The sequence below is a fragment of the Octopus sinensis genome, linkage group LG1 (genome assembly GCF_006345805.1).
Source record: "Octopus sinensis linkage group LG1, ASM634580v1, whole genome shotgun sequence".
NCBI lineage: Eukaryota > Metazoa > Mollusca > Cephalopoda > Octopoda > Octopodidae > Octopus > Octopus sinensis.
In genome coordinates, this window is record NC_042997.1 from 52,472,004 (window position 1) to 52,488,538 (window position 16,535).

At 34.8% G+C, this 16,535-nt stretch overlaps 1 protein-coding gene across 1 annotated transcript in view; it reads left to right on the plus strand.

Moving 5' to 3' along the window:
• The window catches only part of LOC115214034 (notchless protein homolog 1), a 240,657-nt gene extending 226,389 nt beyond the window's left edge, over positions 1-14,268 (plus strand). The window contains exons 14-15 of the mRNA XM_029783059.2: positions 13,014-13,060; positions 13,986-14,268. Of these exons, the coding sequence (XP_029638919.1) occupies positions 13,014-13,026 (13 nt within the window). The 3' untranslated portion in view covers positions 13,027-13,060; positions 13,986-14,268. The remainder of the gene's footprint in view (positions 1-13,013; positions 13,061-13,985) is intronic.
• Positions 14,269-16,535: the final 2,267 nt, after the last annotated feature.

The following is a 16,535-nucleotide window of genomic DNA, read 5'->3' on the forward strand; positions in this document are numbered from 1 at the left end:
GCATCACGTGTCCTTCATTGCTGACAACTCCTAAAACCATGGCAGTTTTAGGAAATTTTGTATGCATAACACTTGGAACTTCAGAAGGGTCTGAACATAACCATCTGTCATTTCTTCTGTTAACTTTTTGATCTTCATTGAAGTTTTTATTGTTTAAGAAAAACCAAATCAAATCTTCTGCTGCTGTCTTCATGGACAACATTTCTGACTGTTCCTTCTGACACATGGAGATCTTTTGCAATTGACCTCATGGACTGTTGCGCTTGCTGGATAAATTCAAGTGTTCTGATGATTTCAGAGTGTTTAGAATGCTTTTTATGCTTTGATACTGGTGATACGTTTCCATCTTCAGTCTCTAATTCCTTACAAACCTTGTTGATGAAAGATCTGGCAACTTTTAAAAGTTGATATATTTCTAAATCACTATGCTCAGCCTTTATAACAGCATACCTCTTCATTTCCTGAGTAAGCTGAGGGTTTGGCATTATTATTTTCTGAAACAAAGATTATACAGAGTTAGCAAAAAATGCAGCAATGACCCCAAAAAGGTATGTCCTCAAATACCTTATGCACCCTGTGTGTATATATATATATATATATATATATATATAGAGAGAGAGAGAGAGATATGTAATTGCATATATAGATATGCATATATGTGTGTGTGTGTGTGTGTATCTAAAGCCTACTATAATTATAGTAGGCTTTAGATATACATTTTTCCCTAAATTCATTCTGCCACAAATATAGCAAAAGGAAACAATGAAATTATTTTGGTTTCTAGTACTGATGTAAGTTGTGCTACAAAAATGGTTTATCCTTTATATTGGAAATCTATACATTTCGTCTGCTTCTGAGGAGTTTTTTTTCAAATTGATGTGATGTAATGTTTTCGTTGATTGATTAAATGGAGCCTCTTGAAACAGCCATAATACATTGTTACCTGGACATCCTTATTACTTATTTGCTTTATATATATATATATATATATATATATTATATATATATATATATATATATATATATATATATATATATATATATACATACATATATATATATATATGTCATGGTCGTCATCATCACCATTTTAATGTTCATTTTCCATGCTTGCATGGATCAGATAGAGTTTATTAAGGCAAATTTTATTACTACTAGGTGCCCTTCCTTATGCAAAATTCCATGTTTCCAAGCACGATAATATTTCTGCATGGCCAACTATGTTCTTGCAATATTTGGGAAATGAATGACATGCTGGTATGACAACCATTTACAACAATTATGTCATGTCAAAACACACACATGTGTATATATACACATACATGTGTGTGTGGCCACATGACTGACCAGGCTATCAGATGCTGTTATACATTGCTGGTCACAATGCACTTTTGCATTGTTTTAGCCTTCAAATGACACGACCCTGCTGGTTAGGCAAACAGGTGAACATTTCCCTCTGATCGAGAGGTGAGGGCTGGAGCAATGTGAAATGAAGTGTTTTGCTCAAGAACGCAGTGCTGTCCGGTCAGAATTGAACCCACAATCTAGCACACCTTCACATTATATATAGTCTATCGTGTGTACACACACACACACACACATACATGTTAAAGAATGGGTAGCAAGCAGAACCTATTGTTCCTGAAAGTTGTTTTATATGTACTACGGTTTGCTTGAAACTAACCTTCTTCCTACACCTCATTCCTTACATATATATATATATATATATATATAATCCATAGATGACATTCAGAGATCCTCTGTATAGACAACTCTTAATAGTGCTCAAAAGATTCAAACTTAAACTCCAATGTGTTTAAAGGTAATCGATTCCACAGGATATAAAAAAGGCTATAAGAGGGATCAACTTGAGCAGGTATAGAGGCAATTATGCAGATAAACGAATCAGTCACATTGAATAAATTAAATATTTTAAATATAATAGTTTGAGTAAGAAATACAAAATAGGTATATATGTATACATGCAAAACAAGAGAAGGCAAAAGGTGGAGACTTTCAGATGATGAGTTTTTAAGTATAAATATATAGATATCGATATCAACAGATCCAACTTACACAGAGTACAAATGATAGAGAAAATTAAAGAGGTGAAAGAAAGTCCAACTGCTGTTTCTAGGGGCTCAGAGATCCATAATCATATTGGTAAATGTAGTTCATCACAATATGTAGCTATATGGATGTAATTAATATGGGATAAGATGATGGACTTCCACAGTTTCTACCAAATTCCCCAAATACACTTACAAGGCATTGGTCAGCTCAGGGTTATAGTAAAAGAACCTGCCCATGGTTCCACACATGTGGTTGCAAACCAAGTTTCTTAACCATGTAGTCATGCCTTCACCTGTGTTTGTGTGTGTGTGTGTGTGTATATATATATATCACCGTCATCATCATCATTTAACAGCCATTGTCCATGGTGGCATGTGTTGGATGGTTTGACCAGAGCTAGCGAGCTGGAGAACAGCACTAGACTTTAATCTGATTTGGCATGGTTTCTATGACTGGGTGCCCTTCCTAACGCCAATCACTTTACAAAGTGTTCAGGGTACTTCAATGTGGCACCGCACAGGTGCTTTTACATAGCACCACACATGTGTTTTTCGTGGCACTGCACAGCCATTTATACATATATATATATAGATATAAAGCACAGTTGCAGTCTATCACCTGTAATTTCAGAGTAGGTTAAAGTAATTCTTAGTAATTGGCCTATATAAACTTTGACTTTAATAGTTTTCCTTCATACACTACAAAATTTTCATTGTTGTTATGTCTTTATCACCATCATCGTTTGATGTCTGCTGTCCAAGCTGGTATGGGTTGGACAGTTTGACAGGAGCTGGCCAGGCAGGAGCCTACACCACACTTCTGTGTCTGTTTTGGCAGGGTTTTTGCAGCTGGATGCCCTTCTTAACACCAACCACCCAGCAGAGTAGACTGAGTGCTTTTTATGTGGCACAAGCACTGGCGAGGTCAGTTTTAGCAAGGTTTTTACAGTTGGATGCCCTTCCAAATACCAACCACTTTATATATATATATATATATATATTATATATATATATATATATTATATATATATATATTGTTGACATCCTACAAGCAGTCTTTGACTTTTTCAATCCAAAGAGGTTTTTAACCCAATATTTACACAGTAGTATAGAGCTTATCTGCTTCAAGATCCAACATTTCAAAAAAGATACATATGGTAGCATTTTGTGGTGCCAGTTTTAATGACAAAACTTTGAAATAAAAAGTCACTATCAATATTAAATATTATTTGAACTCTCTAACTGCATTTAAATCCTTTATTTGGTGCATGTTTAGTATATCAATTACACAAAGCTATTAAACATCGCACACACACACACACACACACACCTACACATATAAAAGTCTGAAGCTCTACTGACTAAGCTATGCAGATCTGATATAAATGCACACACATACACACACACACACACACATATATATATATAGTGGCAATCAACTCATTTTTGTATACAACCACTTCTTAGAGATGGATTGCACTTCTTAAAGAACAGCAGCAATGAAGGAATGCAGGCAGGCAGACATACATACAGACAGACAGACAGATATGTACATAACTAACTAATTACATTAGTTACTTGTTGTCATCACCCATAGTCACACACTTCATTCTGCTCTTCTTTTTCTATATTCTTAGCCCATGTTTTTAATTCCTAGTTACCATTTTTACTTCCTCACAGTTCAATGTGTCTCTGAGATTTCCATTACACACCAAATGAATCATACAACTATCTTTATTTGTTGCCAGATGCTTGTATCCATTTTACAGTGCACTATAATATTTCCAACACATGCTAAACCTTTTTTCCTGTTTCTACATGTATGCAAGGATAATATATGTGCATATGTGAATTTATGGGTGTGTAGTTATGTGTGTATATAATCACCCTCATATTAGTTATGTATGTGTTTACATATACATTCATACACACAAGCCTTCTATCCCAAGATTAATTGTTGCTTTTTCTTTTTCACTCTGTAAATATTATTATTAATAACAATTAATAGTTCTACTTAGGAATTACTTTTGTACAAACAAATCTAGCTTGCCTAATGGTTTGTTTATAATCTCTAGATTTTTGGTGGTATATAAGGATTTTGTAAATTCTCTTGATCTTTTCATTTATATTTTCTCTCGTTATTTTCATTACTTAGAATTAGTTAAAGAAACATAACTTCAATGATAACCATACATTGTGGACATTCATTTGAACAAATTGTATATATTGTATGAATCGGTGATAAGAAAATGAAACGAAAGAGGTTTTTCATGGTGTTCAGAGCATTAAGTTTCTATAAAGCTGCCTCTACAGTATAGATGGCATCTGTAAGCTTTGAAGAATATGGAGAGTTCCTATGGAGGCAGAAGATGATGAAGAACATCTTCTGAAATGGCTGTGAAGTCCAATCCTTTGCTGCAGATCTGGCATATAAAGGCCAGTGCTTCTTTTGTGGATTTTCTATGGAATGATGTATCTTTCTCATGATAATGTTGTTAATTCAGGTTTTATGAATGTTTTTCTTTGCCTTTTAATCTCTGTAATATTTACTGCTTCCATAGTTGCTTCCCAGGTTATAAAGTTGTGTTTATCACATTTATGTTATGCTTGTACACATCTTTATTTTACAGATGTGAGCAACTTTTGTCTCTTGCTCCAGAAGCCAGTTCACCAAATAGGTCTTTAGGAAATCAACCATTAACTATACAATGGACATGTTTAAGTCATCAAAGATGGCAGAGAAAGCAAAAATGAGGCAATTCCTTCCCTGGTAGTATGTTGGCACTGCAGATCTTGTCCTACTATTTGATCCCAATAATTCTGCACCTTATGAGGCATGTAAAGTTTGTGTTTTTGTGAAAAGTTTGTTGTCTATGACTACTGCCAAACATGTGTGCTAAACTCAGGGGTTTGAGAACATCTCAACTTTGGTAAATATTCTAAGCAGTTTATTCTCTCATAGTTTCTTAGTACATCTTGAGAGAATAGTAGCTGTTGTACCAGTGTTCTTCTTCAGTTTTGCACCTATAACAGGGTTATCAGTAGCAGTAAAACTAAGATATTGAAACTCATGTGTCATGTTCTGTTCATCTTATTTGATTTTTAATCAAGGAAGAGATGAAATTCTTCATTCCATGATTTGGGTCTTCTTGATACTAATTATGTGATCAAATAGGTTTCAAGTTCCTATTAGAGTCCGTCTGGGGGAGGAATATGATGAAGTGGCCTTCTCAGAATTTGAGGAGATAACTGCATCAAGGTTTGACTTTTAGTCTGTGTGTAATGTAGAGCTGACCATCAGAGCTTGAGTGAAGGCGAGTACTATCAATTAAAGACTTGAATGAGTATTTCAGAAACAACACAAAAAAGATTAAAATTGTCAGGGCAAGGAACACATCCTTGCTTGATTGTTCTCCCATCCAAATTCTCTAAACATAGATTCATATCCAACTACAGAAATAGTTTCCAATAAATAATGCAAACTATTTGTTCTGTGTATATCTAACAGTATCAACTATCATAGTTGTTTCAAGTTAGTTATTATTGAATTAGATTCATGAAGAAGGAAAGCAATCACGAAGCAGTCGCACTATAACACATAACTAGAAGTCAGTTAGTGAGTACATGGGTATTTTCACATAATGGTGGGCCTACACCTCTAAAAGCAGACCACCACTTGAGTTCTTGATAAGTTTTAACCTTGAGCCACAAGACACCAGGAGGTATTACCTAAATGTTGTTTCTAGAGAGGTTATGTACTGTTAAAGGAAGACTCACATGCTCAGATGTCCCTTTCATATAACTCCCAGCAGTGAAAACGTGAAAGCTGGAAAGTAACAAGCTCACAATTCATGTACAAGATACATCACATTTATCTTACACTTTATTCTCAACAACCATTTTTGAAACGGTATATTTGTAATATATTTATATCAACCTACTAAGACCATAGGAAATTAAAGACAAGTTAGAGTTTTGAAGATATTTATCTGTATCAATGGAGCTAATTTCTTTTTTCAACTTGCTCTTGCTCTCTCTCAACTTCTCTCTTCTTTCTTTATTTCAATAGTCAAAGTAGGGTGGATATCACTCCTGACTTTTCTCAAGGGCACTGAGACTAGTAGGAATAAGTTATGCTCAAACAGGAGACCTGGCTTCAATGTTTGCAACAAAGTAGTCTCCTCTAAAGGCATTTTCCCATAGCTAAGATGTTAAATTGGGCACTGGATTAGATAATCTGCCTAGGAAATATCTATGTATATGTGTGTGTGTGTGTGTGTGTGTGTGTCACAGACTCACACAAGCTAATGAGGGTTCCTCTTTATGAGTCACTTGACTCACTTGCAGCCAAAATCTCTTCTCAAACCACATTTTACCATGTTAAACAATGTTCACACTGACCAAATATGCTGGCAAAAAGAGATAGTGTGGTCACATCTGAAATGCTATAACCATCCTGTCTGTTCTCCAGAATACATAATCCAGATGATCATAGATTTTGCTCAAGACTAACCTAAACAACACATACAATATGCTCATGCACATTTGCACACACACACACTCTCTCTCTCTCTCTCTCTCTCCCCCCCCCCCTTTGGTCATTCCTTAAAATATGCAGATCAAAAATTTCTTCAAGTCAAGCATTACAGGCAAGCCTCTTCCCTTTATTTTAATAGATGTTAGCTCCAATATACAGTAAAATATTTTTCTTGTACACTTCAAAGATTGAGTTACTCTGTGACTGAGAAAAGCTAGCAGAAATATAATTGAAATATTAACACCTTACCATTCATTAAAGCTATTTATTTAAGCAAGAAGATTCTTGTTTGTTGGGAGGAAAAATTAATAATATCACAGAAAGACATTCTTTCTTCTTAAAGAAGTTTTTTATCAGATCATCATTTATTTGTTTCATGTGTCTAACGGATAATTTAATTGTAAGAGACAGATATTGTGTGTCACTCTCAGAAGTTTTGTGGTTAAGTGATTAAAATAATTATTGCTGAAATAATGAATATCATTTTTTTAAACAAAAGTTTTATTACAAGTACTGCTATTTATTCCAGTCTAGCTTGTTAAAATAATGATCACACTTTTGCTCTTAAAGTTAAAGAAGTTGATTTTAACAGAGGATCTACAAACAAATAGGTAAAATAGAAATTTTGATCTCTTATATGAAAGCAACAGTTTTTATAAGTATTTTTGTTGTTGTTTAACAGCACATTGACTTTGATTGAACATCTCTATGATCAAAAGCATTCTAGCTATGCCTTTTTTGTTATTTTTTTTATTTTTGCTTGCAAGTTTTTTTTTTTTTTTTTTTCCAGCACTGTTCCAATTCTGCATTATGCAATCTTTCTTTAAGATGGTGTGGTATGATTTTAAAAAACTTTGACTACCATTTCTAACAGGTCAAAGTGACCACATAGAAGCTCCTTCCCAGGGATCTTTAATTTTTTTTTTATTGGCCACTGTCCAATGATTGTGGTTTTAGTTAAACAAATCAACCCCAGTATTTAATTTTTTAAGTTTGTTACTTTTGTACTTATTCTATGAGCCTCTTTTGCTGAACCACTAAGTTAAATATATACAAACAAACTTGCACCAGTTGTCAGAGGGGAGGGGCAGGCACACACACACACACACACGCACAAACACAAACACGTATATATATGATGGGCTTCAACACAATTTCCATCAGCCAAATTCATGCACAAGGCATTGGTCAGTCTGGGACTGTAATGAAAGACACTTGCTCAAGGTGACAAGTAGTGAGAATGAACCTGAAACCACTTGGTTGAAAAGCAAGCTTCTTATGAACACAGCCATGCCTAGTTTATAAGGTTTAAAAATAAAATCACGTCATTGTCAAGATATCTAACTTTTAGCTGGCTCAATATGTCTGGTTGTAAATACATAGTATATGCTAGTATACCTTACAGCTGTAAGCAATACTGGGTTGAATTTTTCCTATGAGTCTAATCCATGATAGGTACGACTTACATCACCAACATAACTAAGTGGACTCAGTATATCAGTGAATGAATAGTTTTACAGTTCAGTTGTTAGAGACAGTATTATTAAGGATTGTTGAACCTGGCTTTAAAATTTCCCTCTATGAGACCCACATATTTCTTTGTGAAACTATGTATTTAGTGGTTGTAGAGTCTAAGGTGGCTTCATAAATGATGACCTCGGTCATACAAGCTCCATTTGTGCCCGCTAAAAAAGTGCCTGCGTGTTGAGATGTATATATGACCATAGTGATGCATGCATAGGTATATATGCATATGTGCATGTATGCGTAAACATATATGTGTGTGTGTTTATATGTATATGTACACACGTGTGTGAGTATGTATATAGATATATACATACATGTGTGTGTGTATATGTGTACATATGTAGATTCTATGAATGAAGTATTATGTTCACCATGTCTATTGGAGTAATTTCCCTTTATTCAACATTTTTTTTTCATAGTGTTTTGTCTTAATAACCGATGAGATGGAGATGCCGGAGCAGACTTCAGCCCTGGTATCCAAAACTTTGAGTTTTATTATGACAACCAACTAATTGTCACATATTATATTATTATATATATATATATATATATTCGTGAAAATATAAAAACTCGTGTTGTTCAGCAAGTATATTTTTAAAAGTTCTGTTTGATCTAAAGGAAGTGAGGCACTTTTCTACGTTCTTTTATCCTTTACTTCTATCTTTCTTTTATATTTTCTGACAGCCTCTCACAGATGACAGATCTATTGGCTCCTGTTGCTTTTCAGGTCAATTTGTTAACAGGGTGACATTTAGGTATGAACCAACCAGTTTGGGCATTCGGAAGAGTTGTAGTAGGTAGCGTCCTACTTGCAAATTAATATCTATAGAATAAACACCTGTATCAACACACACATATTTACACCTGGCTGTGAATTGTCTCTAAGTCCATCGCATTCTTCAATGTCTCTACAACGCGCTCAACCAGAAAACTAGATTTCATTTCGAATCTTTTTATCTTTTTTTTTTTTGTGTGTGTGTGTATATGTATGTATACCATTTCTTTTTCAACTGCTGGATTTAAATAAATCGTGCGCCTGCATGCATACCTATGTGCGAATGGAGAGAGAGAGAGAGATAGAGTGGGAGTGAAGAGGGGAAGGTGAGAAAATGAAGGAGATTGTGTAACTGTAGATATGTGAAAGATCAGTTGGCACTAGTGGCTTTTCTCTATTGTAATATAAAATATCTACCCCATTATTCACAGTTATTTAGCTATTACCTAATAGTGCATAGTGTGCTGTTAGCCTTATGAAATGTTGGCCAGGTGTTTCTTCTGTTTCATAAAGCTTGCACATACATGCATCACTGTGTATATTTTCACATTTACATACTTCCTTGTACACTTACTCATGCACACAACTATATACTTACGCATTTACACATATCTATATACATACACACATACACAATGATACATGTTCTCACAATGTATGTACACACACACACGCAATCATGTATGCTCCACATTTATGTACATTTATATAAACATATACACATAGAACAACATACTTATTTCTTTATTACCCACAAGGGGCTAAACACAGAGGGGACAAACAAGGACAGACATAAGTATTAAGTCAATTACATCAACCCCAGTGCGTAACTGGTACTTAATTTATCGACCCCAAAAGGATGAAAGGCAAAGTCGACCTCGGCGGAATTTGAACTCACAACGTAACGCAGACGAAATACCTATTTCTTTACTACCCACAAGGGGCTAAACACAGAGAGGACAAACAAGGACAGACAAATGGATTAAATCAATAATATCGACCCCAGTGTGTAACTGGTACTTATTTAATCGACCCCGAAAGGATGAAAGGCAAAGTCGACCTCGGCGGAATTTGAACTTACAACGTAACGCAGACGAAATACCGCTAAGCATTTCGCCCGGCGTGTTAATGTTTCTGCCAACTCGCCGCCTTAAATAGAACAACATACTTCCACATTTACATAGATAACCACCCATATAGATTTTCACAGTCGCATATAACATACACATAATCGCATACACTTGCACATGGACACTTATCACACATACATATATATTGATTCTTTCAATAATTTGTTTCTTTCATTTTCTATTTCCTCTTTATTTATTTAATTTCCCTCTTTTTTTTCTTTATAATTTTTCTTCATTCCCACCTCTTCTGCTCTCTTCAGTCTTCTTGTAACTTCTATTCTCTCTTAAATACATATTACACAATCTCTCTTTGCCTGTCTGTTGTCATTGTTGCACTATGCCTCTTTCTCACACACACATACACACAAATTTATCTCTGCTCATTCTACATCTCATTTATACTCTCCTTTTTTTTATTTTCACTGATACTGATCTATTGACCAGTTCTGAGTGGTAAAACCTTGCAAACTTTACAGTTGATTCTTTTGAAAGTTGGGCTTTTGCTAGCATCTTGACTGCTGTTACTGTTTGAAGAAACACACATGATTATTAGCTGACTATTTTACAAAAGAGAATGAGCCTATTATCTCTAAATCTAAAACCTTGAGTTATATAAGAAGTTTATTTTCACTTCATTAATAAGACAAACTATCATATTTTAATTTCAATTAGTAAATAATGTTACATATAAAACCATAATGTGTGTGGTACAATTTCTGGTTTTATTTTTCAAATTTAAAAAAGAGCTGGTGTCCAACCCAGAGACAAGAGTCTTTAATTGGAATTTACACAGCATCAATTAGTTGGTTGTATATGTGTGTTTATGTAAATATTTGTATGTATATAAAATAAACAGTAGGATCAGAGAAAAACTAGTGATGGCCTACTTTGGCAGTGTGAATTGCCGAACAGATCTCTCATCCTTATGGAAAACCAATTTGTTCTACTTTTAAACTATGTAATATATACACACACACATACATCATCATCATTATCATTATCATTTAATATCCAATGGCATTTGACAGGATATCACACTCAGTGTCATTAAGAAAACCAGATATAGGCAAGTGGCTCATGGTGGCCATGCAATCTATGTATAAAGATGTAGTAAGTAAAATAAGAATGAACAATGATTTCAGTGACAAATTTAGTATCAAGATAATAGTCCATCAACATTCGGTCCCCAGTCACCTCCTATTCATCATAGTCCTGCAGGCCATCACAAAACGAGTTTAAAACTGGTTGTCTATGTAAACTCCTATATGCTGGTGATCTAGTTCTCATAGATGAATTTTTAGTTGAATTAGGAAAATATAGGCATGGAAGCTATACCTGGAATTGAGAGGTTTCAAGGAATAATTTAAACAAACACTGGAAATGGATTTTCTTAAATTCTTGGATGGCTCAATAGAAATTGTTAGCTTTTGTTACGTAGATTTAATTAGCAGAGAAGGTGTTTGTTCTGAAAATATAATAACCAGGGTAAGAACAGGTTGGAAAAAGTTCAGTGAGCTTCTGCTGCTGTTGTTGTTGTTGTTGTTAAGCAACATGATGGGTAAGGGTGATTAGGTGATGGTCTAGGGCTTAGGGGTGGGAGACCTCAGACCTTGGGAAAAAAAAACTTTGGTTGTCTTGTTGTAGTCAAGGGCTCTTCATTGACACCTGACACCACTGGGAGGTGGCCCACAAAGTCGCTGGAAATGGAGATCTCCAGGTCCAAATTCTTGAACGGCTGCTACTGCTGCTGACCCCAAAGGTCTTTTCCCTCAGAGAGCTGGGCAGATTATATGATGTTTGTGTTGGAACTACAATGTTGCATGACAGTGATTCATGAGCCTTGATTGCAGAGGTTTTGAGAAGACTGGAAAGAAATGAAGTGAGCATACTCCATCAGATTTTTGTTATTGGAGATTTTTGCAGGGTAGCTTTAAGCCATGGTTATGAATGAACACTAGAATAGAAATGTACTTGCAATGATTTACCCTACATACATGGGGTCAGTGTGATTATTATCTACTTTTATATTTGCGTTCTCATTTTATTTAAATATGTGGTTGCTTGGAAAAATTAAACCAACTTTTTCTCTTCAGGAACCAACCAGCATTTGCAGCCAAAATCTGGGTCATCTTAACAGGCAAAACAATGTATAGGGGTCCTTATATACACAACCGCAACACATATTGATTAACATTGGGCTCCTAGACACATGGGACTTGGGGGCAATTGCCCAGTGTTTCAGTGATTTAAGATACCATTTAAAAAAGTGAAGAATGCATTGAGCAATGTAGCTTCTGAGATACAAATGTGATAGGATGGTTGCTGGTGGAACACCATTGGTCAGGGATCTGCTAAATTAAAGTTCAGTTGGGGCTGAACAACAGCAACAGCTTTCTCTTTGCAATTTAAAACTCTGTTGAATCTAACTTGCTGTCATCTGAAATCAGTTAGCTCTGTGTTTTTCATAGGTATGGGGTGTTATATAAGAACTGAAATGATGTTGGACAAACTGCCATATTTAGTAAAATTTAGATTTTAAACTTATCCAACACCATGGAAAAGAAAGAAGAATGGATATGGATGGTAACTCTATTCTATCTTCTCATTATAAAGAAGGGGAGGATGAAAATTTTCACTAATATTTTTGGCAGGTGGGGAGCAGCTGGAATTTGTCAGTTTGAGAACCACTGATTTAGATAGATACCAATGTTACAGTGGCACTGATTTTATTAATTATACCTAATCCTTTCCAAAATATAATATTGTTCCTAATGAGAGAAAAAAAAAATCTCCTTACAGGAAAATTTCTGCCCTGTCTTTTATAGTGATAATTTTTCTTAGACAGAATCATCTCTAACCTAAATTGATAACTTTTACATATTTTGTTGCTTTCTAGGTTCCCTTATACTTGTCAACTTATCACACATTTAATTTCATTTTTCTGATACATAATTTTTTTATTTATTTCATAGATGGAGACAGTAAGGAACCCAGTCAACAAATGGAGCTTTTCCATAAGGTATAATATATTTTATCTCCTGCCTTTTAATTTAGCATCATCATTGTCACCGTCCTTTAACATCATTTTCCATGCTGCCATGGATTGGATGGTTTGATGGGAACTGGCAAGCTGGAGAGCTGCACCAGGCTCCAATTGTCTGTTTGGCATGGTTTCTATGGCTGGATGCCCCTCCTAATGTCAAGTGCTTTTTGTGTGGCATCTGCACATAAATTTTGCTAATTGTATCAAAAACAGATATTAGAAGAAATAAATTATCTAGTTAATGGTCAAGTTGTTAAAATGTTTAATTGTAAATCTAATAGATTTTGTGTCCATTTGTTGGGTTTTTTTTAATCCTGTCTCAGTAATCTGTCAAGGCAATTCATGTCAGTGAAGCCAATGTTGATATAATAACAATGATTATATTGTAATTATCAAACATAAACCTGAGTATTATGGAGACATCTGATGATGAAGCTTTCTCTAAAAGTAATAGCATGATAATGACAGTGTAGTTGAAAAATAAAACAAGGATACATATTCCATGTATCCCATACAATGATGAGAACAATAATCTATACTGGCAAAAAGCTTCATGTTTTTAGAGAAGGGATATTGTTCATCAAATTAACCTGAGCACATGATTGGTGCTTTCTCCCAGAATTTGTGTTCTTGTTGTTTGTGGTATTGTTGGTGGTGGTGGTGGTTTCTACTTTGGACACAAGACCAGCAATTTTTGCAAGGAAGGTATTAGTTGATAACATTGACTCTAGCCAGTACTTGACTGCTTACTCCATTTAAATGCTTTTATTTATTTGTATTCATATTTCATTTTGTATATTTCTGTATCAGGTAACCATTTTTGGAAAATTATGATAAGATCAAGCTGTATGTATATGATCTAGGAATATAAAATTGATTTTAATTTTTGAATCTCTTACAGTTTCATCAGATCACTGCTTTCATTCCATCTGCAACTTGTCTATTCACCTTCTTTTGGCATATTTCTAATCGGCCGCCTGAATAATTACTATACCAGCTAAGGGTCTGGTGTGTTTTATGTACCGTAAGTTGACTGAGCCAGTCACATATGGCAACCATTGTTGATACGATGCCAATCACTTGGGAATATCAAAGTAAAAAACATCAGTGTCTATTTTACCAAACCTGTGCTCTTTCACATTGTTGATTAAGCATTTTTTGTTTTAATAAAAAAATCATTTAAATAGAGATTTTGATTGATTTGTTATATTTTATTATTTGCATTTATTTTTCTTATAATTAATATAATGTATAAGAGTGGTGTGTACACATGCACACACACACACACATACACATTGTTTTGTGCTTTTCATGAGCTTTTTTTTTTTAGCTTTTTTCTCTTTGAACTTAAAAAGGATGAATTATATAAATATAATATACTAAACAAAATTTAGTAATTAAAATAAAAGAATGATTAATTAAATTGCTGCTGGGATGATTTTTCATTTCCCGCCAATATTTATTGTTTTTAACACAGCATATCAACATTATTTCTGAACAACTATCACAGTAACTGGCCTATCAGCCATGTATATACATTAAATAATGATAATATAGATGGTTATTTTAATTAAATAATGCCTCAATTACATCTAGTGGACTTTTATTAAGTTGGTGGCTATTCACAACATCCAGTGAGACTTTAATTTACTGTTTACTATATCAGAGGTAATGAATTTTCATACAGCCGTGTGGCTGGCTCTGAGTACACATCATTGGAAAGAGCTAGATATTCTCACTGGCCACTGCTGGACCAATTTTCCTTTCCTTCTGATGTTTATTGTGTTTTTAACACAACTTATTCATAAGAAATATTATTTCAGGATAAATACTGCAGTAACAGGCCTATCAACAGTGTTTCTACAATAAGTATGATATATAGTTGGCTATTTTTATTTTAATATTGCTTTAATTGGACCACTGAACACAGCACATTTTTTTTCATTCTCTCTCTATTTATTTCCTCTTATACCTTTCTGTCAAAGAGCATAGGCTCGAAACATTAAAACATTTTCCATTTTTCCTGAGCGTCAACCTAATACACTTGCTTGTTGTTCCTACATTTGTCTTCGTCTTTGTTTTTCTATAAATTTGAACTATGGAAGGAACCTGTAGAAGAGGTAGACCCAGAAAAACATGGGATGAGGTGTTGAAGCATGACCTTTGAACGGTGGGCCTCACAGAGGCAATGACAGGAGACTGACTGACACCTTTGGAGATATGCTGTGATTGAGAAGACCCAGCAACTAAAGTGAGATCGCAGCCATGGCCAATGCCAGTGTTGCATGTCCGGCCCATTTAAGAGTACCTTTGATGTGTCAGGTAATATGATATGCTTGAGAAGACCTGTTGAGTCAAGTAAAACCAAAATCGTAGCCGTAGCCAGTGCCCCCTGACTGGCTCCCATGTCAGTGGCACATAAAAGGCACCATCCAAACGTAGGCAATGCCAATGCCACCTAACTGGCTCTCATGCTGGTGGCATGTAAAAAACACTGTCTCCGAATGTGATCGATGACAGGCCTGCCTAACTGGCTCCTGTGCCAATGGCCCATAAAAAAGCACCCACTACACTCTCGGAGTGGTTGGCATTAGGAAGGGCATCCAGCTGTAGAAACCTTGCCAGATCAGATTGAAGCCTGGTGCAGCCACTGGCTTTCCAGACCTCAGTCAAACCATCCAGCATGGAAAACAGCCGTTAGAAGGTGATGGTGATGATATATGGCTTTGTAAGCCTACTGCTTCTTTATCTCCCCCCACCAGCTGCTTGTCACTTTTATCCTTCTACTCATCACTATGCAAGTGGATATGTGTGTGTGTATAAGCATGTATAATGTATTTGCATCCATTGACTATGTAACTTTTGTCATCTTTACCATCCCCCTACCACTATTTGTCACTTGCGCTGTTTCCCTTCCAACTTTAACTTCTTATGTTAAATCTCTCTCTCTCTCTCTCTCTCTCTCTCTCTCTCTCTCTCTCTCTCTCTATCTATCTATCTATCTATCTGTCTACAAAATGTAAAATGTAACTAGAGAAATCAACCAATCAATCATAATTTATACAACCGTTTTATATATGTATGAGTGTTTGAATGGTTTACACTGATGAGAAGCAAGCTTTTAAACAGACCAAATTTATTATGAGGGTTAGTGCTTTAAGAAAATAACTACTGAAATCCAAAGCTTCATTTTTCTCAGCATGCTTAATTATCAGAGACGAAAATGTAATCAAAAATCTGTTGTAAGAAAATTTACACTAATAAGTCTTTTAACCTTGTATTTTATAAGAAATTTCCGATCTTTTCGGTTTGAACGGCAGTTTTTAACATAATTTCTAGGTAACTAAAAAATTTTAAACTTCGTATACTGGTAGAATGTGTTTATAAAGCATCTTTTTCTCTTGGCTTTATTGAGAAAATTTTATAGTTTGTAAGATATTTGTTGTATTTT